We start from the raw sequence: 27,797 nt of genomic DNA on the forward strand, positions 1-27,797 counted from the left end.
AGGAGAGAGAGAAGGAAGGAAGAGGCAGAGAGAGAGATGATAACGAGAGAAGAGAAGATGAGAGGAGAGGAGAGAGAGCAGGATGGAGTGGAGATGAGAGAGACAGAGAGAAGAGAAAAGAGGAGGAGTGTGAATTTGCTGGAAGAGAGCCAAACAGTGAGAGTGGGAGAATGCCCCTGACCTCCCTAGTGGCCTCTCTCCCTCTCTTTCTCACTCTCTCTGCTAATAACTGCCTGCATGTTATTGTCTGAGTGCTTTCCATTTCTCTCTCCACTCTTCCTCACGGTTTTCCTTGACAAATGTTTTTTTCTCTCTATAGTATCTCTCTGCTCTCCTCCATTGGGCTCTGGGCTCTGGAAGCACCTGCATGTGTCCGTCATGGCTTCACTGTCTTAAGGAATCAGCCGCCCAGAAATAGGGGCTACATTTTTCATGAGTGTGTTAAAAGGCGTATTGAGACAAAAGCACTCATGAGGCAGCCTCTCCCTTTTTCACATTTCAAACACACTCAGAACTCAGCTTTGATGGCTCTTTGTTCACATTAAAAACCTGCAAAGCACAGAGGAGGCTGGCTTTATTCTCCAAACAATAGCTACAAACCTTTTGGGACCTGTATGTATTGACTGCCCTGACTGTGGTCCTGCTAAGAGGGGTCCATCCATTGTAATAGCTGATGATGGAGCTGGTTGTATTTATATTTATGAGCGCTTAGCTTCAGGCTAACTCTTAGCATGTATTCATGCTATGATGAGCCACCTGCAGCTGCTTAGCTGGGCTGAGAGCTATTGATCTGTGTGTTAGCCATAGGGGTAAATACAATGAGGACACACACACACACTTCAGGACTGATGCAGAGGCAGAGAATGGGTGTGGCCCCTGCCCCTCTGGTCCATGGCTGTGTTGTGGAACATGCAGTTACTACACTATGCTATTCAGGCCGCTGATCAATCAGCCATGTGATACTTGGCTGTGTGTGTCTGTCTGTTAATGTTGGGGTCTCAAGATTTCCTGTTAGCCGATCAATATGGTGCAGTGCTAGACGTCCATAAGGATGGAGCACTCTTGCACTTCCCTTCCCCATTCCCTGCTTATGGAAGTCTCAATACAATTCATGATCATATGATTTCGATAAGAAACAGAAAGGGCCGATGACAACACCTGCAATTAAATTTTGAGCTCCCTCATGTCTGTAACTTTGAGGTACAAATAGTAATATTGTGCATTTGGGTATGTGTGAATGTGAAGTGAGATCTGGTACCAGGGATTCCCACAGTAAAAAAGCTGAAATTCACTACTTTCATTAATCTGCTTGTTCTGCCCTCATATTTAGCCTCGCATTTAAGTGTTTTACAATTTTCTTTCCAGGAGAACATAAAGTAGAGCACAAAAACAATTTAACATAAACACTTGCATTCATGAGTTTTATTGACAAATGTCAATTTAAAAAATAAGGTCCACCAAGAAAACACCGATTTTAAAAATGCATTTATAAGAATGCTATAACTACAGAAATCATTTGCTCAGTGGGAAATGAATATCCAACTAGTCAATGACAACTGTGTGGAGTGTTGAGTTTGTGACAGCAATCCAATGCAACAACAAAGAAGTCCGTAGCTTAAAAACACAATGTTTAAAATGGGTTGGAAGCACATGTTTCCAAGATGTCTTGTCCCGTCCCTTGTATATATCGTTTTTCTTCGTATATATTTTGTGTATATTTTTCATCTCAATTTCCATCTACCGAGTATAGGAAACACTATCAACACAGATAAATCTACGATTATCAATCATTTCAATAAGCATTTTTCCATGGCTGGCCATGCTTTCCTACTGGCTACCCCTACCCCGGCCAACATTTCAACACACCCTGCAGCAACTTTCCCAAACAGCTGATGTTCTGAAAGAGCTGCAAAATCTGGATCCCTATAAAACAGCTGGGCTAGACAATCTGGACCCTCTCTTTCTAAAATTATCTGTTGAAATTGTTGCAACCCCTATTACTAGCTTATTCAACCTCTCTTTAGTATCGTCTGAAATCGACAAAGATTGGAAAGCTGCCGCGGTTATCCCCCTCTTCAAAGGGGGAGACACTCTAGATCCAAACTGTTATAGACCTATATCCATCCTGCCCTGCCTTTCTAAAATCTTTGAAAGCCAAGTTAATAAACAGATCACCAACCATTTCTCCACTATGCAATCTGGTTTCCGATCTGGTCATGGGTGCACCTCAGCCACTCTCAAGGTCCTAAACAATATCATAACCACCATTGATAAAAGACAGTACTGTGCAACCATCTTCATCAACCTAACCAAAGGTTTTCGACTCTGTCAATCACCACAATCTTATCGGCAGACTCAATAGCCTTGGCTTCTTAAATGACTGCCTCGCCTCGTTCACCAACTACGTCTCAGATAGAGTTCAGTGTGTCAAATCGGAGGGCCTGTTGTCCGAACCTCTGATAATCTCTATGGGGGTAACACGGGGTTCAATTCTGGGGCCTACTCTTTGCTCTGTATATATCAATGATGTCAGTCTTTCTGCTGGTGATTCTCTGATCCACCTCTACGCAGACGACACCATTCTGTATACATCTGGTCCTTCTTTGGACAAACATCCAATCAAATCAAATGTATTTATATAGCCCTTCGTACATCAGCTGATATCTCAAAGTGCTGTACAGAAACCCAGCCTAAAACCCCAAACAGCAAGCAATGCAGGTGTAGAAGCACGGTGGCTAGGAAAAACTCCTTAGCAAGGCCAAAACCTAGGAAGAAACCTAGAGAGGAACCAGGCTATGTGGGGTGGCCAGTCCTCTTCTGGCTGTGCCGGGTGGAGATTATAACAGAACATGGCCAAGATGTTCAAATGTTCATAAATGACCAGCATGGTCAAATAATAATATTCACAGGCAGAACAGTTGAAACTGGGGCAGCAGCACGGCCAGGTGGACTGGGGACAGCAAGGAGTCATCATGTCAGGTAGTCCTGAGGCATGGTCCTAGGGCTCAGGTCCTCCGAGAGAGAGAGAGAGAGAGAGAGAGAGAGAGAGAGAGAGAGAGAGAGAGAGAGAGAAAGAAAGAGAGAAAGAGAGAATTAGAGAGAGCATACTTAAATTCACACAGGACACCGGATAGGACAGGAGAAGTACTCCAGATATAACAAACTGACCCTAGCCCCCCGACACATAAACTACTGCAGCATAAATACTGGAGGCTGAGACAGAAAGGGGTCAGGATACACTGTGGCCCCATCCGTGACACCCCCGGACAGGGCCAAACAGGAAGGATATAACCCCACCCACTTTGCCAAAGCACAGCCCCCACACCACTAGAGGGATATCTTCAACCACCAACTTACCATCCTGAGACAAGGCCGAGTATAACCCACCAAGATCTCCGCCACGGCACAACCCAAGGGGGTACGCCAACCCAGAGAGGAAGATCACATCAGTGACTCAACCCACTCAAGTGACGCACCCCTCCTAGGGACAGTATGAAAGAGCCCTAGCAAGCCAGTGACTCAGCCCCTGTAATAGGGTTAGAGGCAGAGAATCCCAGTGGAAAGAGGGGAACCGGCCAGGCAGAGACAGCAAGGGCGGTTCGTTGCTCCAGAGCCTTTCCGTTCACCTTCACACTCAATCATATGACCCACTGAAGAGATGAGTCTTCAGTAAAGACTTAAAGGTTGAGACCGAGTTTGCGTCTCTCACATGGGTCGGCAGACCATTCCATAAAAATGGAGCTCTATAGGAGATAGCCCTGCCTCCAGCTATTTGCTTAGAAATTCTAGGGACAATTAGGAGGCCTGCGTCTTGTGACCGTAGCGTACGTGTAGGTATGTACGGCAGGTCCAAATCAGAGAGATAGGTAGGAGCAAGCCCATTTAATGCTTTGTAGGTTAGCAGTAAAACCTTGAAATCAGCCCTTGCCTTGACAGGAAGCCAGTGTAGGGAGGCTAGCACTGGAGTAATATGATACATTTTTGGGGTTCTAGTCAAGATTCTAGCAGCCGTATTTAGCACTAACTGAAGTTTATTTAGTGCTTAGTTGTGTGCTCACGAGGACAGATGCAGAGCCTCGGTCTGATGCCATTAAAATGTCATTTACCACCTTCATAAGTGCAGTCTCAGTGCTATGATGGGGTCTAAAACCAGACTGAAGCATTTCCTATACATTGTTTGTCTTCAGGAAGGCAGTGACAGCCTTTTCTCAAATGTTTGAGAGGAATGGAAGATTCGATACAGGCCGGTAGTTTTTTATATTTTCTGGGTCAAGTTTGGCTTTTTCAAGTGAGACTTTATTACTGCCACTTTTAGTGAGTTTGGTACACATCCGGTGGATAGAGAGCCGTTTATTATGTTCAACATAGGAGGGCCAAGCACAGGAAGCAGCTCTTTCAGTAGTTTAGTTGGAATAGGGTCCAGTATGCAGCTTGAAGGTTTAGAGGCCATGATTATTTTCATCATTGTTTCAAGCGATATAGTACTAAAACACTTGAGTGTCTCTCTTGATCCTAGGTCCTGGCAGACTTGTGCAGACTCAGGACAACTGAGCTTTGAAGGAATAGGAGTCCGTAATTTGCTTTCTAATAATCATGATATTTTCCTCAAAGAAGTTCATGAATTTATTACTGCTGATGTGAAGCTATCCTCTCTTGGGGAATGCTGCTTTTTAGTTAGCTTTGAGACAGTATCAAAAAGGAATTTCGGATTGTTCTTATTTTCCTCAATTAAGTTGGAAAAATAGGATGATCGAGCAGCAATGAGGGCTCTTCGATACTGCATGGTACTGTCTTTCCAAGCTAGTCGGAGGACTTCCAGTTTGGTGTGGTGCCATTTCCGTTCCAATTTTCTAGATCTTGCTTCAGAGCTCGGGTATTTTCTGTATACCAGGGAGCTAGTTTCTTATGAGAAATGATATTAGTTTTTAGGGGTGCAACTGCATCTAGGGTACAACTGCGCAAGGTTAAATTGAGTTCCTCAGTTAGGTGGTTAGCTTATTTTTGTCCTCTGACGTCCTTGGGTAGACAGAGGGACTCTGGAAGGACATCAAGGAATCTTTGTGTTGTCTGTGAATTTATAGCACGACTTTTGATGTTCCTTGGTTGGGGTCTGAGCAGATTATTTGTTGCAATTGCAAACGTAATAAAATGGTGGTCCGATAGTCCAGGATTATGAGGAAAAACATTAAGATCCACAACATTTATTCCATGGGACAAAACTAGGTCCAGAGTATGACTGTGACAGTGAGTAGGTCCAGAGACATGTTGGACAAAACCCACTGAGTCGATGATGGCTCCGAAAGCCTTTTGGAGTGGGTCTGTGGACTTTTCCATGTGAATATTAAAGTCACCAAAGATTAGAATATTATCTGCTATGACTACAAGGTCCGATAGGAATTCAGGTAACTCAATGAGGAACGCTGTATATGGCCCAGGAGGCCTGAAAACAGTAGCTATAAAAAGTGATTGAGTAGGCTGCATCGATTTCATGACTAGAAGCTCAAAAGACGAAAATGTCTTTTTTTTTGTAAATTGAAATTTGCTTTCGTAAATGTTAGCAACACCTCCGCTTTTGCGGGATGCACGGGGGATATGGCCACTAGTGTAGCCAGGAGGTAAATTCATCAGGCTTAAGCCATGTTTCAGTCAGACCAATCACATCAAGATTATGATCAGTGATTAGTTCATTGACTATATTTGCCTTTGAAGTAAGGGATCTAACATTAAGTAGCCCTATTTTGAGATGTGAGGTATCATGATCTCTTTCAATAATGACAGGAATGGAGGAGGTCTTTATCCAAGTGAGATTGCTAAGGCGAACACCGCCATGTTTAGTTTTGCCCAACCTAGGTTGAGGCACAGACACGGTCTCAATGGGGATAGCTGAGCTGACTACACTGACTGTGCTAGTGGCAGACTCAACTATGCTGGCAGGCTGGCTGACAGCCTGCTGCCTGACCTGCACCCTATTTCATTGTGGAGCTAGAGGAGTTAGAGCCCTGTCTATGTTGGTAGATAAGATGAGAGCACCCCTCCAGCTAGGATGGAGTCCGTCACTCCTCAGCAGGTCAGGCTTGGTCCTGGATGGAGTCCCAGAAAGAGGGCAAATTATCTACAAATTCTATCTTTTGGGAGGGTCAGAAAACAGTTTTCAACCAGCAATTGAGTTGTGAGACTCTGCTGTAGAGCTCATCACTCCCCATAACTGGGAGGGGGCCAGAGACAATTACTCGATGCCGACACATCTTTCTAGCTGATTTACACACTGAAGCTATGTTGCGCTTGGTGATCTCTTACTGTTTCATCCTAACATCGTTGGTGCCGACGTGGATAACAATATCTCTATACTCTCTACACTCGCCAGTTTTAGCTTTTGCCAGCACCATCTTCAGATTAGCCTTAACGTCGGTAGCCCGGCCCCCTGGTAAACAGTGTATGATCGCTGGATGATTAGTTTTAAGTCTAATACTGCGGGTCATGGAGTCGCCAATGACTAGAGTTTTCAATTTGTCAGAGCTAATGGTGTGAAGCTTCGGCGTCTCAGACCCCGTAACGGGAGGAGTAGAGACAAGAGAAGGCTCGGCCTCTGACTCCGACTCATTGCTTAATGGGGAAAACCGGTTGAAAGTTTCTGTCGGCTGAATGAGCGACACCGGTTGAGCATTCCTACAGCATTTCCCTCCAGAAACTGTGAGAAAGTTGTCCGGCTGCGGGGACCGTGCAAGGGGATTTATACTAATGTTACAATCTGTACTTACTGGTGGCACAGACGCTGTTTCATCCTTTCCTACACTGAAATTACCCTTGCCTAACGATTGTGTCTGAAGCTGGGCTTGTAGCACGGCTATCCTTGCCATAAGGCGATCATTCTCATTCTCCTGAATATTATTAGTACAGCGACTGCAATTAGAAGGAATCATGTTAATGTTACTACTTAGCTTCGGCTGTTGGAGGTCCTGACTAACCATGTCCAGATAAAGCGTCCTGAGTGAAAAAGTTGAATGAAAAAAATAAGTTGAGGGAAATACCAAAAATATAAACGGTAATTAAAAAGTAAAACCGTAAAGTTGTTAGGTAGCAAAGCAAGTAAGTATCAAAGTAAGGTTTGCAACAAAACGCACAGCAACACGTAAACAAGTCTGCAGGTTGTGACCAGAAATGGCGTCAAAATCACAATCGAGCTTCAATGCCATAAAACACTCCTTCCATGGCCTCCAATTGCTTTTAAAAGCTAGTACTACTAAGTGCATGCTCTTCAACCGATTGCTGCCGATTGCTGCCTGCATCCTCCCGCCTGATTAACATCACTACTCTGTACGGTTCTGACCTAGAATATGTGGACAACTACAAATACCTAGGTGTCTGGTTAGACTGTAAACTCTCCTTCCAGACTCACATTAAGCATCTCCAATCCAAAATTAAATCTAGAATTGGATTCCTATTTCGCAACAAAGTCGCCTTCTCTCATGCCACCAAACAAAACGGACTATCCTACCAATCCTTGACTTCGGCGATTTCATTTCCAAAATAACCCCCAGTACTCTACTCAGCAAACCGGATGTAGTCTATCACAGTGCCATCCGTTTTATCACTAAAGTCCCATATATTACCCATCACTGCGACCTGTATGCTCTCTTTGGCTGGCCCTCATTACATATCCATCACCAAACCCACTGGCTCCAGGTCATCTATAAGTCTTTTCTAGGTAAAGCCCCGCCTTATCTTAGCTCACTGGTCACCATAGCAACACCCACCCATAGCATGCGCTCCAGCAGGTATACTGTATCTCACTGGTCATCCACAACACTTCCTTTGTCCGCCTTTCCTTCCAGTTCTCTGCTGCCAATGACTGGAAAGAATTGCAAAAATCTATGAAGCTGGAGTCTTATATCTCCCTCTCTAACTTGAAGCATCAGCTGTCAGAGCAGCTTACCGATCACTTTACCTGTACACAGCCGATCTGTAAATAGCACACCCAACTACCTCATCTCCATATTATTACGTACCCTCTTGCTTTTTTGCACCCCAGTATCCCTACTTTCACAGCATCATTTGCACATCTTTCACTCCAATATTAAATATATATGCCATATTAATGCTATATTGTAATTATTTTCACCTCTATGGCCTATTTATTGCCAATATCTCTACTTTTCCACATTTTCACACACTGTACATAGATTTTTCTATTTTTCTTTTCTTTTGTGTTATTGACTGTACGATTATTTATGTGTAACTCTGTGTTGTTGTTTTTGTCGCACTGCTTTACTTTATCTTGGCCAGGTCGCAGTTGTAAATGAGAACTTGTTCTCAACTGGCCTACCTGGTTAAATAAAGGTGAAATTAAAAATAAATAAAAAATAAAAATCACACCAGTATGATTGTGGGCCTCAGAGATATCTGCACAACCTACATGCATATGCAAGTGTTTGTAGGCTATATGTTATACCTGATTAGGTGAAAGCGGTTGGTGGAGTTTGGAACTCTTGTTAGGATTTTATGAAGTGATAAAATGTTTGTTACCAATGGGAGGGGGTTTGGCAGCCATCACAGGCAGGCAGGTTGGGTAGTGACATGCCAGGGAGTGTAGGATCACACACCAACAGGTAGGCTGGTTACAGTGACAACAGTAGCAGCTTTAGGCCACAAGTCACAGGCAGGTTGTAGGAAGTCTGGAAAATGACTGTATACCTAATTAAGTCACTACAAACTGTGACGAGATGACAAATGTACAACAACAAATCCAATCTATTCACTTTTAAGAGAAAATACAGGTTTGGTATTGTTCTCAACAGTTTGTTTCATATTCAGTTTAAGTCGGAAGTTTACATACACCTTAGCCAAATACATATAATTAAAGTCAGTTTTTCGCAATTCCTGACATTTAATCCTAGTAAAAATTAGGATCACCACTTTATTTTAAGAATGTGAAATGTCATAATAACAGTAGAGAGAATTATTTATTTCAGCTTTTATGTCTTTCATCACATTCCCAGTGGGTGAGAAGTTTACATACACTCAATTAGTATTTGGGAGCATTGCCTTTAAATTGTTTAACTTGGGTCAAACTTTTCGGTTAGCCTTCCACAAGCTTCCCACAATAAATTGGGTGAATTTTGGAAAATTCCTCCTAACAGAGCTGGTGTAACTGAGTCAGGTTTGTAGGTCTCCTTGCTCGCACACGCTTTTTCAGTTCTGCCATACATTTTATATGGGAATGAGGTCAGGGCTTTGTGATGGCCACTCCAATACCTTAACTTTTTTGTCCGTAAGCCATTTTGCCACAACTTTGGAAGTATCCTTGTGATCATTGTCCATTTGGAAGACCCATTTTTGACCAAGCTTTAACTTTAACTGATGTCTTGAGATGTTGCTTCAATATATCCACAAACATTCCCTCCCTCATGATGCCATCTATTTTGTGAAGTGCACCAGTCCCTCCTGCAGCAAAGCATCCCCACAACATGATGCTGCCACACCCGTGCTTCACGGTTATGATGGTGTTCTTCGGCTTGCAAGCCTCCCCCTTTTTCCTCCAAACATAACAATGGTCATTATAGCCAAACAGTTTTATTTTTGTTTCATCAGACCAGAGGACATTTCTTCAAAAAGTACGATCGTTGTTCCCATGTGCAGTTGCAAACCGTAGTCTGGCTTTTTTATGGCGGTTTTGGAGCAGTGGCTTCTTCCTTGCTGAGCGGCCTTTCAGGTTATGTTGAGATAGGACTCGTTTTTACTGTGGATATAGATACTTTTAAAAAAACTTGTCTCCTCCAGGATCTTCTGTTGTTCTGGGATTGATTTGCACTTTTTGCACCAAAGTATGTTAATCTCTAGGAGACAGAACGCGTCTCCTTCCTGAGCAGTATGACGACTGCGTGGTCCCATGGTGTTTATACTTTTGTATTATTGTTTGTACAGATGAACCTGGTACCTTCAGGCATTTGGAAATTGCTCCCAAGGATGAACCAGACTTGTGGAGGTCTACAAATTTTTTCTGAGGTCTTGGCTTATATCTTGATTTTCCTATTATGTCAAGCAAAGAGGCACTGAGTTTGAAGGTAGGGCTTGAAATACATCAACAGGTACACCTCCAATTGACACAAATGCTGTTAATTAGCCTATCAGAAGCTTCTAAAGCCATGACATCACTTTCTGGAATTTTCCAAGCTGTTTAAATGCACAGTCAACTTCGTGTATGTAAACTTCTGACCCATTGTAATTGTGATACAGTGAATTATAAGTGAAATAATCTGTCTGTAAACAATTGTTGGAAAGATTACTTGTGTCATGCACAAAGTAGATGTCCTAACCAACTCGCCAAAACTATAGTTTGTTAACAAGAAATTTGTGGAGTGGTTGAAAAATGAGTTTTAATGACTTCAACCTAAGTGAATGTAAACTTCCGACTTGAACTGTACAATAATAATCCATTTAACAAACCAACGGCCATAGAAGAAGTAGATTGTTCATGTACTTATCCCGAAGCCTATGTTGACACTCGGTTACATGGAGTGCTTGCCTAGTATCTCTGATTTCCCAGAAGCCTCAGTGCCTGCCTATGCAGCACACCACACTACACTCTTGGAAAAAAGGGTTCCAAAAGGGTTCTTCGGCAGTCCCCATAAAAGGGTTCTTGAAAGGGTTCTCCTATGGGGACAGCCCATAGGAAAATCCTTTTTTTCTAAGTGTGAAGCTCATAAAGATTGGTGCAGTATTGGTTGTAGGGGTGTGGTATGGTATGGTGGAGTAGCAGCATCCACCCACACACACAGCACGTTTCTTGGGGGGGTTGGTGGCTCAGCCCTCCATGAGCAGCCCTCTAGCCGCAGTTTCCCATGATGCACTGTGTTTGTAATCAGGTCTGGTGGTATGCTGGCCCTCCAAGTTCCTCTCCTCTCCCTCAGCTCCTCTGCAATGCCTCTTAATACTGAACAACTCTCCTTTCTCCAATCCTCACTGCAGTTAAAAACAGCAGTTAAAAACAGCACTTCGGCCATGTCGTCAGATCACAAAACCATTATACCACCACAGACCTAAAGTCTAGTACAATATAAGAAACCTTAAAGATAAATGCATAGTGGAGCTCTGTCTATTCCAATACAAAAACTTGATTTAAAAGCTCTGCTGACTAGGCTTTCACAGGTTTTAGTTTAGAAAAATAGCACAATGGCCAACATTGTTAAGATGGAGACTGGTTCTTCTGGATCCTTCAAGCCATTCATTGATTGTTCTTTTTTTGTTTCAGTTTTTTTTCTAAAACTCAGAATGTTACATTGTAAAACAACCCTCATAAAAATACCATTCAAATAAGGATGAAAAAAAAAAAAACATAAATGGGCTCAGTATTTTTTCTTCACATTAATTAGGATCAGGGATATAGTGGTATAAATCAAAGGTGGCTAAAGGCTGAACATTGGTTGAGAAGAAAACCTACACACAATCAATGACTAACATTCCCCCTCTCCTCTCCTCTGTTTGCTTTGCAGTTTTCAGTGAAGATTTACGTTCCAGCTTATATTTTGTCAATGCATCTGTGCAAGAGGTAGTGTTTGCCAGCACCACAGGGACCTCGGTGCCCTGTCCCGCCGCGAGCGTGCCCCCCGCCTCGCTGCGCTGGTACCTGGCCACCGGAGAGGAGATCTACGATGTCCCCGGGATCCGCCACGTGCACCCAAATGGCACCCTTCAGATCTTCCACTTCAACCCCTCCAGCTTCAGCAACCTCATACATGACAACACCTACTATTGCACTGCGGAGAACCCCTCAGGGAAAATCAGGAGCCAAGATGTCCATATTAAGGCTGGTGAGTTGTCTATCTAGTTGGTTTATGCCTATACTTCACAGTATGGTTGTTTATTTACAGTATAGGGGCAATGCCAAGGCTGGGGTTGATTCCATTTCAGTTCAGTCAGTATAAGAGATGAAACTGAATTGACCAAGGACCATAACAATACAATATAATACTGTTCTATTTAGTCTTGTGCCCTGGACCATGTAGTGGTTAGTGGTCTGTGTGGTTCTGGAAATTAACTGTTGATTACAGAGGTGGGAGTTAGGGCTGCAGACAGTATGGCTGTGAAGAAGTTGACCAGAAGCTTGTTGGTCACTAAGTGGGGATATATTGCTTGGGTGACTAGTGACCACAAGCTCAACCTTTCAGCTGGAAATGTACAACGTGAACCACAGACATCACATTTGGTTGAGAGTGTGAGCAAAGCAGCGAATTAAGAAAAGGAACAAAATATATAGACTTACCAAATATTTTGACAGAACAGGAAAATAAAAGTCAATTCGTTCATCAGTGTCATTTCTTGTGTAATTTCTTATGTTTTTCAACAAGAACATTTGTCTGTATCCCCCCCCCATCTCTTTCAGTTCTACGAGAGCCCTACACGGTTCGCGTGGAGGACCAGAAAGCCATGAGAGGCAATGTGGCAGTGTTCAAGTGCATTATCCCAGCCTCAGTGGAGGCCTACATCACCGTTGTGTCCTGGGAAAAAGACACAGTGTCAATCAACATCCAGAGTAAGTCTCTGCTCTCTAATCGCTACTGTAATGTATACAGAGAAATGTATGTAAAAAAATCAAATTAAAATGAAAAGAGTCTGGTAAATGAGTATCACACTGCAAGAAAGGAAGGCCATAGGTTTGAGATAGCGTTTTGACCCCAGGGATGTGTGCATGTGCTATGCCCTGTCTGTCTGCAAGGCCTTGTGAGGTCAGGCTAGACTAGTAGACTAGTGCCCATGCCCCTTGTCCCTTTTCCAGCCATGCAACCAGCCTGTTGCGTTGTCTTGTGTCCATGTCTGTTTGACCTCATGACAGACTGGCCCTATTTCCCTGCTGACCTGGCTGGGCGAGAGTCTTCCACGAGAGCAAGGAGGAGGGCATGGCAGCCCTGTGGTGTCACTTAGCCTCAGTGCTATTGACCTAGTTCTCTGGTGATGGGGGCCATTGCATGGTACGCGTTGCACAGTTTGATCATTCAAATTGCTTAAATGGGACGCTCGTCTACTCGATTGTTTCCTAGACCCCGGGGGCAAATTCACTTTATGTGGGGCATTTAACAAACTCAATAGACAAAGATAATGTCGTTTTGACTTTTGGATGGAGGGCAAATGCAGCGGTTTCTTTTTTGTTGATCTTTCACAATTTGTCCGCTGAGGCGAAAGCAACCATGTTGAAAGCTATATCAATCTCTTAATCGTCCATAAATGGATTTGCCGGGAGGACGTTTTGGAGCTGAGAGGATATGCGGTTATGGTTTATGGAATACATACGTTTCATAATGTCAAGTATTTCTTTTCCCTAGACTTAATACTTGACTGTATTCTAAGACTTGTCATATAATCCATTCGATTGATGTACTGTAAGGACGCAATGCAATCATTTTCATATGCAAGTCCAAATGGGTATTTTTCCTTGCTGTCCTATGTGAACTTCACTATCAAAACAAAATGTTTACTTTGTGCTGTTAAAATCAAAATGTACACGCTGTCAGAAAGATGTAGCCGCCACCAATCCAGTGCTCTTCTCCATGCTAAATAATAGATGACGGAAGTCTATGAATCTAGCAGCAAATAGTCTTTATTAATTTCTCAACACATTCACCCACTGTCCATCCTCCCCATTCTTCATGACTCACGCATATCAAGTGCAACTTAAATAGTCTGCGTGTGTGAAATAATGTGTGTGCGTGTCCATGTGTGCGTGCATGTGTGTGTGTGCGTGCATGTGTGTGTCTGCGTGCATGCGTGGTATCCATGCTGCCTGATGGCTTTAGGCAGATGACCATGCCCTACTCTTGTTTTCTAGGGGCCGCCAAAGCCCACCTTTTAAATGTTTAATGAGTAAAAAAAATAGAAGACAATATCAACACTTAGACTCGAAAAACTTCATGAAATAAAGTTTTTCTGTCTCTGGTAGTATGAATTATGGATGATAGTATTTCTATTGGAGAGGTGTACCATGAAGCAGGCAGCAGGCCCCATCTAACCATCCCTCTGTAAGTCTCACTGGGGTTAAGCCTACTTTAGGATGGGTTGCTGTGCAGAACCTAACAACGCACCACTCAAAGAGCTCCAGTGTCTGCATGCGTGGAATGACGGTCTAATATGAAAAGTGTGAAAAGTGTGAAAAATACACACAATCAAGAAGACAGTCACAAGAAGTTGCAGTGCAGTAAGTGCATTGTCTTTGTCAGTGGTCATAGATAATCCCTGGAAATGGTTATCTACTAGGTGTGCAGGCTTTTGTTGCAGCCCAGCACTGTCTTACAGTACACAACAGTACTGCTCTTCAGGACCTTGACTTGTTAAACCAGATGGTTAACGCAGGGCTGGAACAACAACCTGTACACCATATAGCTCTCCAGGCTCAGCGTTGGTGACCACTGGTGAATGTAATTGATGTATCATTACACTGAACATTTGGCATTACATGGTTCAAAACAATATGGTAACATCATTTTAGATGGAAAGAAAAACTGGTAGGGTGATGATCGAGTGGCAGGAATTACAGCAATGATTTGAAGGAAAAAATGATGCCCATATTGTCATGCCCTGACCTTAGAGAGACTTTTTATTTCTCTACTTGGTTAGGTCAGGTTGTGATTTGGGTATTCTAGTTTTCTATTTCTTTGTTGGCCGGGTAGGGTTCCCAATCAGAGGCAGCTGTCTATTGTTGTCTCTGATTGGGAATCATACTTAGGCAGCCTGTTTTCCTCCCTAGTTTGTCTTGTCTTTGTATAGTTGCTGTTTAGCACTACAGAGCTTTACGTTTGTTTATATATATATTTTTTTTTTGGTGTTCATTGAACAAAGTACGATGAACACTTTCCACGCTGCGCTTTGGTCTCACTCATTCAACGACGGACGTAACACATATCCCATTCATTTGTGTCTATAGCTACATGGTCCCCTCCTCTGATAAGCAGCTGATTGTCACTAAGATATGGGTGAAGATATGGCTGGGGATGAAGCAATGACACCCACACGTGTATCTTTTCCGCTGCTCTGCCGCATGGCAGGCTGCTACAGCATAATGCAGGATGAATCCAGTGATGTATTGTTCTAGGTTCAAAGCTCTGAAATGTTTTCATTCCCATGGTGAAGGGTTCCTTGCATCTGCAACGGTCTTATGGATTGTGTTCTTCCGGGAACCATTTTAGGAATCCTCCTCGTGGGTTCAGTTGGCTTCCCTTCACTGTTTGTGAATAAGACTTAAGACAAGGGATATTATGAAATATGCCCAATAGTAGAAAGCTCATCCTATAGCTACTATGCTGATGACTCTAATGGTTGCATTTAACCAAAACCTCAAAATAGCTTCTCATGTTGAAAGAATGTATGCTTGTTGCATTGATAGCCTCTGACAAAATCAAAAAAACTATTTTTGTTGCATCCAGTAATAAACATTCGATTGATATTCTATTAATTGAGATTATATTGTTGAAACAAACCCAAATACTTATTCTCCATCAATAGCATATTACGTTTGTTTGTGTCATGTTGGGGTTGGGTTGCTGGTTCTGTTTCTGTTGACTCACAGAGAGAGAGACAGCCCAAGCAGTGTTCTCCATTCCCCAGGTGCAGACTGAGGGCTGTGCTATGCTGCAGTCACTGAGGAGGGCCTTGTAGTGATTTGCCATGGCCTGATCTGGTCTGCTCTGCATTCAGCACGAGTGGGGCCGGCCCCCAGCACTGCAGAGAGGCACACACGCACACACTCTACACACTCCTTCTCATTCCACACACGAGCCACAAACCAGAGCTATCGGCCATCACATCACATTGCCCTTTTCTGCTCCACCTACCCACCCCCCATTCTCACACACACACACACACACACACACACACACACACACACACACACACACACACACACACACACACACACACACACACACACACACACACACACACACACACACACACACACACACACACACACACACACACACACACACACACACACACACACATACACACACACAAACACGCCATGGTCACTCCCTGTCCTTGTATTTAGGAGCAAAGTGATAAGGTACATTATGACATGGGAAGTCATTTGTACCACCAATGACTTTGTACCATCCTCATACCATCAGTATATACGGGTCATTGACTATATGTGTTATACCTGAATGTGTAACATTTATTGTTGAATTAGCTACCCAAAAGAGCTGTTCTCTTTCAGAATACACACTATGTGATATAATGGTGTTCAGCAACAACATACTATTCATATTGTTCTTATTCCTGTCTTATTGATATTCATCCAAGCTTCCCTGATTTGTTCTTCTGGTTGGAAGTTCAACACTGTTGCCTATCTATCTGGTGGATTTCACAGTTTATCACTCATGTTTCATTGCCATTTTCCAGCCATTTTCTAGTTGTTTAGTGGCCAGCCAGTCAGTCATGTGTGTCTCCGGGCCGGTGGTCACTGTGAAGTAAATATCAATTGTTTTATCAAAAGCCAGGCCACCATCATCATGTGTTCATGGGCTGGTGTTTTCTCTCTCTCTCTCTCTCTCTCTCTCTCTCTCTCTCTCTCTCTCTCTCTCTCTCTCTCTCTCTCTCTCTCTCTCTCTCTCTCTCTCTCTCTCTCTCTCTCTCTCTCTCTCTCTCTCTCTCTCTCTCTCTCTCTCTGTGGTGTCAGCTTTACAGTACTCTCAGTTGGTATTAGCTAGAATGTCTTAGCCCTGTAATTACCTTGGTAACCCCGAAAAAAATGAACCTTTTTCAAACGCAATTTTGTTGTTGTCTACTTGTTTTAGTCCATTTCAAAACTACATTTAGGAAAAATACAACATGTCTAAAGATGATTTCAACATTGCCTGCTCCAGAACTTTCTTGGCACGTAGAAAAACGTAATATTGTTGTTCTTCCCTCATTGTGCTGCTTTTATAATTACACTAGCACTGGAATACCGGACACCCCTGCAGACCCCGCAAGGCAGGGGGGCCTACGAGCTCTTGGGCCCATCAATGTCTATTTTGTGTTTTAAAAATAATTTTACAGTAACCCTCCAAAAAGTAATTCATAAATCTTTTTAATTTCCATATGTACTAGGAAGCTAATTGTTTGTTTATTGGGCTTCAATAAAGTGACTGACTCAGGCCTTGAAAAATAAATTATTAAAAGTAAGGGGGTATCATGAACAAGTGCCGTGGTCGAGGCTACGACGCCACCAGTGCAATGAGTGGAGCTTACTCAGGTGTTTAAAAGCACATATCAGACCAACAGACCAATGCTTCTTAGGTAGTTCTTTATGAGTTTATTTTAGAAAACGATCTCAGGGATGGTTACAGGGATGGTAAAAACAGCTTGATTGCCGTAGCAACATCAGGTAAACTGGGCAGGAAGGAGTGGTGCTTCAAATATAGCAGTTCTGCAACATCTTTAATTGGTCCTCTCATTATCCTTCATTGCTGGAAAGAGATGACTTGTATAGGAAGCCCTGGGGACAGGTCGTCTGGATATTGGACAGCCATAACAGATTATCATCTTTAGCGGACAACAGTTCAAAATAATCGGTTCGCAATGTCATTCATACTGGTGAACTGGCTTTGTGTGGTTGCAATATCAACAGTCCCTTTATCTCTGGTATATCTTGGCAAGCATCATTCATGACTAAGTTTAAATCGTGTGCAGCGCAATGTACATAGAGTATAACGCATGTCTCAGGAAAGATTGTCTGGCTTGTCAATACTTAGTATAGAAAACTGTTGGGCCCACAACCTAGGCCTACGGACCGTGGTGAAAACATTTGCACATAAAAATGCAAGGCAACGTACTCGCATACTCTAGCTTCTATAGCCCTCTACGTAGAAAAAGAGAGAGAGACATTTACAGACACAGATAAACATTTTTCTTCGAGAAACAAAGAGAAAACGAGACACAGGGAGAGAATACTTCAGGATAATTGTTAGGTTATTTGATGTGTAATTGTTATTAAAAAGTTTATTGTAGCAGCTTAATACTGTATTTAGCTATAGATAGTATGCTACACTGCATAATGAAACAATAAGCTAGTATTTTCAGGGTAGACTGGCTGTATTATTTGGAGGTGGTTTTAGTATGCCATTTTACAATTAGCATTGTTTGATTTTCCAACTTTAATTACGGAACAAGTATTGACATTATTGCCAGCAGCCAGCAGTCTAAATGTCAGCATTTAGCATCGTATATAGCTTCTTGAAATGTTATCCTTAACATGAGAAAATTATGACCAAATAGGCTTACCAACAAAAATGTATCCATTGTCTAAAGCAAACCTTTAGGCTACATGCCCTGGCAGTGGCACCACAGAAAGCCTATCATCAATTCGACAGACAGCCGCATAGACATGCCACAATTTCAGCACCATGGACAGCGATTAGTAGTCTATACTTTTTGAATGGCTGTACTAAACAAGTTAAATATCTAATGTGTGATGAAATGTTTTACACACATAGCTTACGTTACGTGTACTTGGACACCTGGTCCCACAATTTACCACTCTCCCACTCTGAATAGCCTGAAGCCACAGGTCTCTCCTCACAGCCACTATTTCCTTACGTGGGAGCATTGCAAACTTTAGATTGGGATTTTTGACCTGGTTTGACATACATTGTATAACACAGCAGTTTTCAACATGGTTTTTGATTTCTGTATAATACAAAATAAACTAAAATGTTGGCTCTTTTTCAATGGGGAAGAAAAAGACTCGACTGGGAGTATATGGTCGGTGTTTGTAAACAGTCCTCTCTGATTTTATCACAGAATATATACTATCAATATTACTTTCTGTACACCATTGATTTTAACATTTTGTATTGCTTTGGAGCAAATGTGGATATCACCAATGAAAGTTTGATGTCATGCATGCATGTAAATGGGTGTAAAACTCAGCATTTTTGTAGCTATTCGAAAGTAAAAGGGATAGTTCATCCAAATGACAAAATGACGCATCGCTTTCCTTACACTGTAAGCGGTCTGTGCACAAGGTACAGTGGTTCTTCCTTTAATTTTTTTTCCTGCTGCACAGCTTGCCTGGTGCCGCAGGATTCTATGGTACGTTATATAACTTGTCAGCCATTGTTGCCAGAATGACACAATTTACCACAATCTGCCACCATCTACCACAAACGGTTGCAAGATAAGCTCAAAACTTTTATAGGAAAACAAATGAATGACAGAAATCCAAGCTTTGGTTTAGTTTCCCTGGCACTGTTTCCAAATGCATTTGTGGCACAAATCCAATTTAGCATTTAGTATTTGTAGTACAAATCCCATTCAAGTCATGGGACCGATATTTGCATTTTTCGTGCATCATGTTCAAATCATCTGAAAGTGACTTTGTTAAGCGTCACAATTAATTTTCGGATTAACTTTCGGATTATTTGGACATAGTGAGCAAAAAATTATAATATCGGTCCCATGAATTGAATGGGATTTGTGCCACAAATGCTAAAACTTTAGCATTTGGAAACAGTGCCAGGGTAATAAAACCAATGCATAGATTTCTGTCATACCTTGTAAATAGACTGCTTACAGGTTAAGGTATCCAAAGCATTTTTTGTATTTGTGTGAACTATCCCTTTAAGTATTAGATCAACATTTGTAGAGGGAAAAAGTCAATAGTAATTCAGCTGTATTGATGTTGCCTTTTTGAGGACTGAAGAGAAAATTAAATTGGAAGGAATCATTTCTCATATAACTATAGACTACAGGTATCAGGTGTTATGGTGTGTTGAGTGTAAATTGCAGCATTCATACAGTATAGCACACTCACTGTTGGTTTGCTCTATGGTAAAACAGTATAGATGCAGCGTAAGCATTGGTGAATGCAGCACAGCTTTGAGAAGGGGGCTGAAGCTGGGGCTGAGGCAGAGGAGGGATAATGGTTTTACTGGTCTCTGTGTGATGGAGACAGAGAGAGAGAAGGGAGGGAGGGAGGGAGGGATGGAGGGGAGGAAAGGGGCAAGAAGGGACTAACATGGCCGTGTTTCTGGAAGCCATAGCCATGTTGGAGGAGGAGGGTGGGGTGAGGTGAAGGTCTCTCTCTCTCTCTCTCTCTCTCTCTCTGTCGACAGGCAGGGTTTGGACTCTGATGCGTGACAGGCCGGATGGAGTCTTTTTCGAGAGCTCGTCATTTCTCCTCTCTATGATTGGCTAGAGTATTGTTATTCACACCGAAAATGGGTCAGGCGGCCTGTGGAGGATTGAGTGTTTGTACAGACGTACAGTCCGCAGATACACACACACACACACGGCTCAAACTAAGGTTGAATGTATTCTGGAGCAGAGCACTCACTCCCTGCAAAAATCAAATAGATAAATAGAAATAAATGGTGTGCTGTATAGTGAGCATGGTAGTGGGTGTCTCTGGTGTAACCAGCATTCTCCTCCTCCTCTCACAGGCTCCCGGCTGGTTCTCCCGCCACACCTAGTGGCAGGGGCCTTAGCAGGAGAAATAACGGGATAAATAAAGGGTTACACAAAGAAATAGGGAGGAAAATCGATACCTGTGCACATGAATCTGGCTGCGGCTGCCACTAAGCATTAGGGGATCATGACGGGAGAGAGGCAGTTGTGCGCAGGGCAGTGTGAACACAACATGATAAGCATGGGGGTGAGGGAGGAGAGAGGAGGGGAAGCATGCTTCCTTTAGCCAGCCAAGCCACATGGAGAGCCAAAATGTCCCCCATATTTTATTATCCCATGCACTTATTTAAGTTTGAAAGATCCTATGAAGATCCTGACACTGTCGTAGACACTCAGTGAGCATTTGTGAGTGTTGATAAATAATGTAATGCAGATCCATATGTGGTTAGCTAGATTCCAACAGCCTTTGTCAGCCTTCCCCTGCTCCGCTCCCAGACCTAGACAGATATATTCATTCTCTTATCTCCCCCACCACCACCACATTCCCTGCACTGATCAAACTCCCACCTCTGCACTGTGGCTGTTTGCTCATGAATAACCACAATTTGTTCCTTATTAAACTCTAGGCCGGGGCTGGGAACGATTAGAGCTCTGAGCCGGTGTGAGGGAGAGTCTTTGATAAACAGTGAGCGAGGGCTCCATAGGTGCTGCTGCAGTTTGGCACATGTACTGTATCTTCCAGGGAGGAGAAAGATGTTGGTAGTTGTGGTGGACTCTTCTTACAGCCTCCAGACCCCAGCAGCACCAGAAAGATCTGGAGCCCTGCCAGGTCACACATGGCCCCCGTCCAAGATACAGATTAGCTATCAGCGCAACATGGGCTAATCATGGAAGGAGCCACACATTAATTAGCATTTAGAGATTTCTGTGGACTGGATGTTTTGGAGGCCCTGATCTTCATTTTACTCTTCTTATTATCTATCCTGATGCGTAATCACTTTACTCGGCCTAATGTACATATCTACCTAAAATTGTATTTATCAGTGGGTCAAAGGGAAGGTGTCAGTGGTGATCGGAGAGTAGAGAGTGTGTGTTTTAGTGACATTAGGATGTTGTTTTTTTCCAATGATTTGAACTACACTAGTGTCTCTCTGGGTCCCTCTTGTTTTGTGGCGAGACACACGTGACAAGACGAGGTACCTATGATCTTATAAGGCCGTTTGTTTGTCCAGTTTGAGATTCCATTCAATTGTATGTAGACATGTTATGGTATGCCATGTTTTCAGACAGAAACAGGCCCTGACACACTGGTGTCAGAGTGTTAAAGAAGTGAACGTCTTCGCAGAGTTTACAAGAGAGGAGGGAAGGTTTTTGATGAGGTCAGCTGAGGAAGGGTAACCCATTACTCTGCTGAGATGGCTTTATACAGTAGATGGTCCTGCCATGGAGGAGGGACAGCGATATCAGATGAATGCTACACCTACATCTGGACAGACAGATGGACACACAAGGTGTCTGTGATATAGATATGATACACAAGGTGATATAGGAGAACATCTGGAGGAGGAGCCCAAGGAGAACGTTCTAACTTTATGACATGATAGGAAATCGAGGGTCCTCACCTGAGCGGGACTAAGCCCAACCTCAAGCGTACAGGTTAGGTTGTGAGTGGAGAGATCAACACTGCACTCTCAGTGGCCTACATCCCCGTCAGTCTGACGGTGACTCAGCGTATCTGTCACGATAGAGCTCGTTAGATCAGGAAAGAGATGGAGACTAATGACTCTCTGTCTCTCTCCCCCTGAACAGGTGTTGTGAACCAGCATCAGGGCACCATAGAACAAATGTGTTTAGGCCTTTCTATAAAGAATACTTTCATTGTCCTGGTTTCTGTTGGGTTGGTTAAGGGATCTTGAACCATAATGTAAGAGCAGAAAGACTATGGAAGGACAAGGAAGGGAGGAAAAAGAGCCGTGTTCTAGAGCTAGAGACGATGGTGATAAACACAAGGAGCCTTTAGCGTCAGTCTCAGCCAGAGACAAACAAACGGTTGTGCTGCTGTCTTCTTAGCACCGCGTGATTACTCTGTCAGCGAGAAAAGAGGGGAAGGCTATTCCCCCTCCATCACTCCATTTCTCTCCCATGTTTAACCTTGCTGTTGGTGATGGCGACGTCACAATTAGGTGATCCATAAGACCAACCTTTGACTGGCGACATCTGCATGGAAACTGCAGCAGGCTGTTGGCAGAGAGATGTGTGTGTGCGTGTGTGTGTGTTTGCGGGGAGAAGGGGGGCGGAGACTGTGGCGTAGGCTGCTCTTATCGCATGTGTGCAGCTACTGCAGTGTCTTTGAGAGACAGAGGGGCTGTCCATGAATGCCACTCACTCTCCCTATTCACAGCAAAAACACACACTCTCTCTCTTCCTCTCTCTCTCTTCCTTACTCTGTCTCTCTCTCTGCCTGCACTGCATTTTCTGTCAAGACTGAGAAAGAAATAAGAAAAACATGACTTGAGCTTTGATGCAGACTCACGACAAATGGCTCCATGTTGTCACATTTTCAGATTTCTTTCTAATAAGGGACAGGCGAAAAGTGAAACGTCATTTGACATCAGAGCATTTCTCTTCTGATGTATGTGTGCGTGTCTCTCACTGTGTGTGTGTGGTGTGTGTGTGTGCGTGCGTGTGCGTGTGCGTGTGTGTGTGTGTGTGTGTGTGTGTGTGTGTGTGTGTGTGTGTGTGTGTGTGTGTGTGTGTGTGTGTGTGTGTGTGTGTGTGTGTGTGTGTGTGTGTGTGTGTGTGTGTGTGTGTGTGTGTGTGTGTGTGTGTGTGTGTGTGCGTGTGTGTGTGTGTGTGTGTGTGTGTGTGTGTGTGTGTGTGTGTGTGTGTGTGTGTGTGTGTGTGTGTGTGTGTGTGTGTGTGTGTGTGTGGTGTGTGGATCTGTTTTTTAAACACTTGTGATTGCAACAGCAACATTAAACCCAGAATATATCACAACTATCATACTAGGGTAGACCTTTACAGATTTAAATATATATATTACATACATTTATTCAGATATAGAATTGGATATAATATATCACAATACCCATTTTTTTTCACTGCTTCTGCAGGGTTATAGTTTGTACCATGTTGATACAGAAATCAACCACACCTGTGTAAGGTGTAATGCACAGCCTTCTGAAAACAGCTCCTCTTAATCCATGTCTGGTTCGCTCTGATTCTGTCTTTAGACAGAAAAATATGACATATTGACAAACATTCTTTTAATGATTAAATATAAAAATCTAGGAACCTTTATCAACTCAATGAAAGGAAGAGCTCAGTCATCCAGGCCAGGGGGAGTCCCTCCCTTCTCTCTCCATCCCAGGATCTGCCAGAAGAGGATAGTGTATAGTGATGATGAATCCCTCCAAGGTCATGATGCTAATCAGAACAGGGAATAATGAAGTTAATTCATTCACCACAGAGGGAGGGAGGGAGATGCTCCGCCAGGATAAAGGTGACCTGCCTATAGGTGTTTCCAAGGCTACAGTACTTCCTCACCAGGGGAAATCACCTTGATAGATAGGTCGACATATTGGGCAGCTGGGATAGTGATATCCCTGTGTACTGAATACCAGAGTGGGTTCTGGGAATTCTACCCCCCACCCATCTCTCCCCACCTAGTCCCAGTCTCCCCTACCCAGATGCAGTGTCATGTCATGTCCTACTCTTAGAAGTTATTTATTGAATGCTGTGATAAGGGACCTTGAGTTTGATGTGGTATTGAAGAACAGATGGGGAAGGGATGACTAGATTTATGCTAAGTTGTGTGTCTACACTGAAAGACCCTTACCTTAGAGGTTGTTTCTTTGTAGTTGTTTGTATTAGGACATGTTCATATTATGAATAGTGATTCTTCTGTTTTGGAATAGCAAGTAAAAAGTAGTTGGCAATTAGTATATTGATGATTTAATAAAAGGCTTCATGATCACAATGTTTACCAATGATCAATTTGGAACTGGTATTAGTTTCATTGATAGTGAATTTCACTGTTGTTGTGTAATACATGCAAATGTTGGTGGTGTTTTTAATGATTATATTCTACAAATTTGATGTAATAAAATTAAACTAGATATATTTTTATATATAATAGTTTAATTGTAAAATATGACACATTTATATTTTGATATTGCATTTTTATTAGCAACATTTTTTCATTAGATTTTATCTACATAATATAATTCAATTCTTGAATAATTATTTTCATGCGTATATTTTTTATTTTATTGGTATGTTAAAGATGTTTATAAAATGTATTTGTTTTTGTGTTTCAGTTCAGTCAACCAATTATGTTATGTATTACAAAATATATTTAGAATAATGTATTTATATAGAAAGTAATACTATTTCATATATATAAGAGTGACATACTTTTTAAAAGAACAATGGCCCATCACAGAGGAGGCCTTCTTGATAAAGATATCCACAGTGTTCCCATGTTGGCATATCAAGGCCAGTTACTCCCTGGACCCTGTCCTCCTGCTATGCACACGGAAAGTTTATACTCACATAACTCAAGTACACATTGCCTATGTATGGTGGACAAAGTGCACTGCATTTCCAGCATGTTCTCTCTCTGAGGTGTAGAAATCTATTTGCTTTTGGAAGCTGCTTGCATAATCCTTTAGTTACACTTGGCAGCTGCAGAGACAGATACAATAGTAGGAGAGTTGGTTGTAAAAAATCATTCTGGGCACAAAGAAATTGAACTGATAAGCGTATGTGTGTAGGGTCCTTTGCATAATCCAGTCTAATCTATAGCAGAACACAGAATGAAGTGTGTTAACTAAAAAGAACAGTGTCAGCATTCAAATTCACAGGAAGCCTTTTATTTGGCACGATGCAACATGATCTGGTCCGTGTCATTGCTCTTGTCCATGCCTTTTATTTTTGAATTTTTAGATTTTTTGATCACGCAATCGAATATGCAAAATCATTTGCTTCCCGCTTTCTTCAGGTTTTATAGACTACCAGTGAGTACCATTTAGATTATACTGTATGTATGAAATATATTAAAAAGAACAGAAAAAAATATACGATTTCTGTCAATTAAATATTGAATAATTAAATTATATTTAATGTGATGTTCTTTATGTTTGAGGTATTAATATTTGGCTGTCAGGAGTCCCTTAAAATCCCTGATCCTCAGTATAGTAAATATCAATTTGGTTGCTGAGGTTCTCAGTTGATTTTGTCTGAGGCACCTGATTGGTGCATTGGGTGGATGACTCGTCGAATGCTTAGCCAATAGCGTTTTCTGCACTAACACTCTTTTTTTCTTTCTAAATAAATTGCCTGGAGAAATTGAACAAAACAGTTGAGAAAGGGAGCAAGGCTTTCATCTCATTGAGAAGCACATATTAGCTGTGGTGGGAAGATAAGCTACTCTCTCTCAACAGCTATTAAGCTCACTGTATGGTAGCCAGTTTCTTCTTTTTTAATTGTGCTTGGTTTTTACAAGCTTTCGCCTGTGTGCACTCACGACACTGTGGCGTAGGATTCACTGTTTGTGTGTGTGTGTGTGGTGTTTGTCAAATGACGGGCAACCTGCAGAAACATTATGCAAACTCCAAAATGGAGGCCAGACCATGTGACCTTGTGCAGCCATTTTCTCTCCGTCTCACTGACACACACACACACACACACACACACACACACACACACACACACACACACACACACACACACACACACACACACACACACACACACACACACACAGCGATCACTAAGGGGTCTCTCACACACACTCCTAGGACGGTAGGGGAGAACCTCCTTCTGTGGAAGGCACCATGTACTCCTCTTTGCGCCACATAATTTCCTGCCATTTAAATGCCATTAACAAATATGTTTTCAGCAATTTATGAACTGATATATTGAAAAATATGATACACTGAATATTTTATTTGAAAAGATGCGTGTTTTAAATGGAGTTTTCCTTCAGGCGTTTAATATATTATGGATGATCTATTTTTATACTATTTATTCAGTTTCTTTCTATTTCTATTAGTTATATCTGTTATGAATTGGCAGTGAATGGAATTCTAGAATTTGATAGCAGTGTACAGTTCTTTTGTTTGTTTTGCACCAATGTGGTCCGATACAGACTCCTCTAATCCTTGAATGGCACATTTAATACTCCACAATTAATGCTCTATAACATATGTTATAATTGTCATTGTAGATAAACATCTGTTTGGATTTATCCTACTGTCTGATTCCTTGGGTGTGATGTGTCACTGATTACATTGTGTGTTTCTGGTGCCTTGATCCCAGTTTAGCCCCAAACCAGGATTACTTTTCCACAAAGCCTGGGTCAGTGAGCGCAACGTAACCCAAGATTTCTTGGCATCCATGGCAATACTCTTGAAGAAAAAGCAATCAACTATCTTATACAACAGATAGTTCTTAATCTGCTGACAATCAGGGTGAATAGACAGACAGAGAAGGTCGCTGGTAATGAGTTTATTTTTTCCAAGGAGCTGGGAGCAATGGGGTTATGTTGTGAATAAACGGCAGCCATTTTGTGAGCAGGCCTCTGTTACTTTATCAAAGACAGTGCTGCCTGGTACTCATTGACTATTGAATAGATGAATTGATCAATACAGAAAATGTATAATCGGCACAGTCTCCCTTTGCTATCACCCCTGGACCGTTGATGAAATACTTTTAAGAACGGAAATGAGTTCTGAAGCAAATATAGTCAATGTCTTATGATCAGCTTTGCAAATATTGTGAAGTGATAATTTGGTCCATTCTCTATTCTCGTTTTTGTTTCTGTAACATAAAGAGAAATAGAAATAAACACTTATAGGAACATTTAACACATCATTAATTGATTAAATCTATGCCCTATTAAATGTAACCCTTTAGAATCCATACGTGGGGGATATTCTACCAAACATTCTACCAAACATTCTACCAAACATTCTGACTTTATAGAAACAACTTGATTTCTGTTTTTGATTTTTTTCGTGTATCCCTTTATTTTTTTGTATTTATTTTTTTAACCCCTTGTTCTTCCCAGTTGGTAGTTACAGTCCTGTCCCTTCATTGGAACTCCCGTACGGACTCGGGAGAGGCGAAGTTTGAGAGCCATGCGTCCTCCGAAACACAACCCAGCCAAGCTGCACTACATCTTTACACAACGCCCACTTCACCAGGAAGCCAGCCAAACCAATGTGTAAGAGGAAACACTGTACACCTGTCGACCGTGTCAGCGTGCATTGCGCCCGGCCCACCACAGGTGTCACTAGTGCGAGATGGGACAGGAACATCCCTGCCGGCCAAACCCTCCCCTAACCCGGACAACGCTGGGCCAATTGTGCGCCGCCCCATGTGTCTCCCGGTCGTAGTCGGCTGTGACAGAGCCTGGACTC

The 27,797-nt window shown here is 42.4% G+C and overlaps 1 protein-coding gene across 5 annotated transcripts in view; it reads left to right on the forward strand.

Moving 5' to 3' along the window:
• The window catches only part of LOC118391194 (cell adhesion molecule DSCAM-like), a 152,517-nt gene that overhangs the window by 35,000 nt on the left and 89,720 nt on the right, over nt 1-27,797 (forward strand). For all 5 annotated transcript variants that reach the window (XM_035782314.2, XM_035782318.2, XM_035782315.2 and 2 more), the window contains exons 2-3: nt 11,490-11,807; nt 12,380-12,529. In XM_035782314.2, the coding sequence (XP_035638207.1) occupies nt 11,490-11,807; nt 12,380-12,529 (468 nt within the window). The remainder of the gene's footprint in view (nt 1-11,489; nt 11,808-12,379; nt 12,530-27,797) is intronic.

Source organism: Oncorhynchus keta, chromosome 12 (genome assembly GCF_023373465.1).
Source record: "Oncorhynchus keta strain PuntledgeMale-10-30-2019 chromosome 12, Oket_V2, whole genome shotgun sequence".
NCBI classification, from domain to species: domain Eukaryota; kingdom Metazoa; phylum Chordata; class Actinopteri; order Salmoniformes; family Salmonidae; genus Oncorhynchus; species Oncorhynchus keta.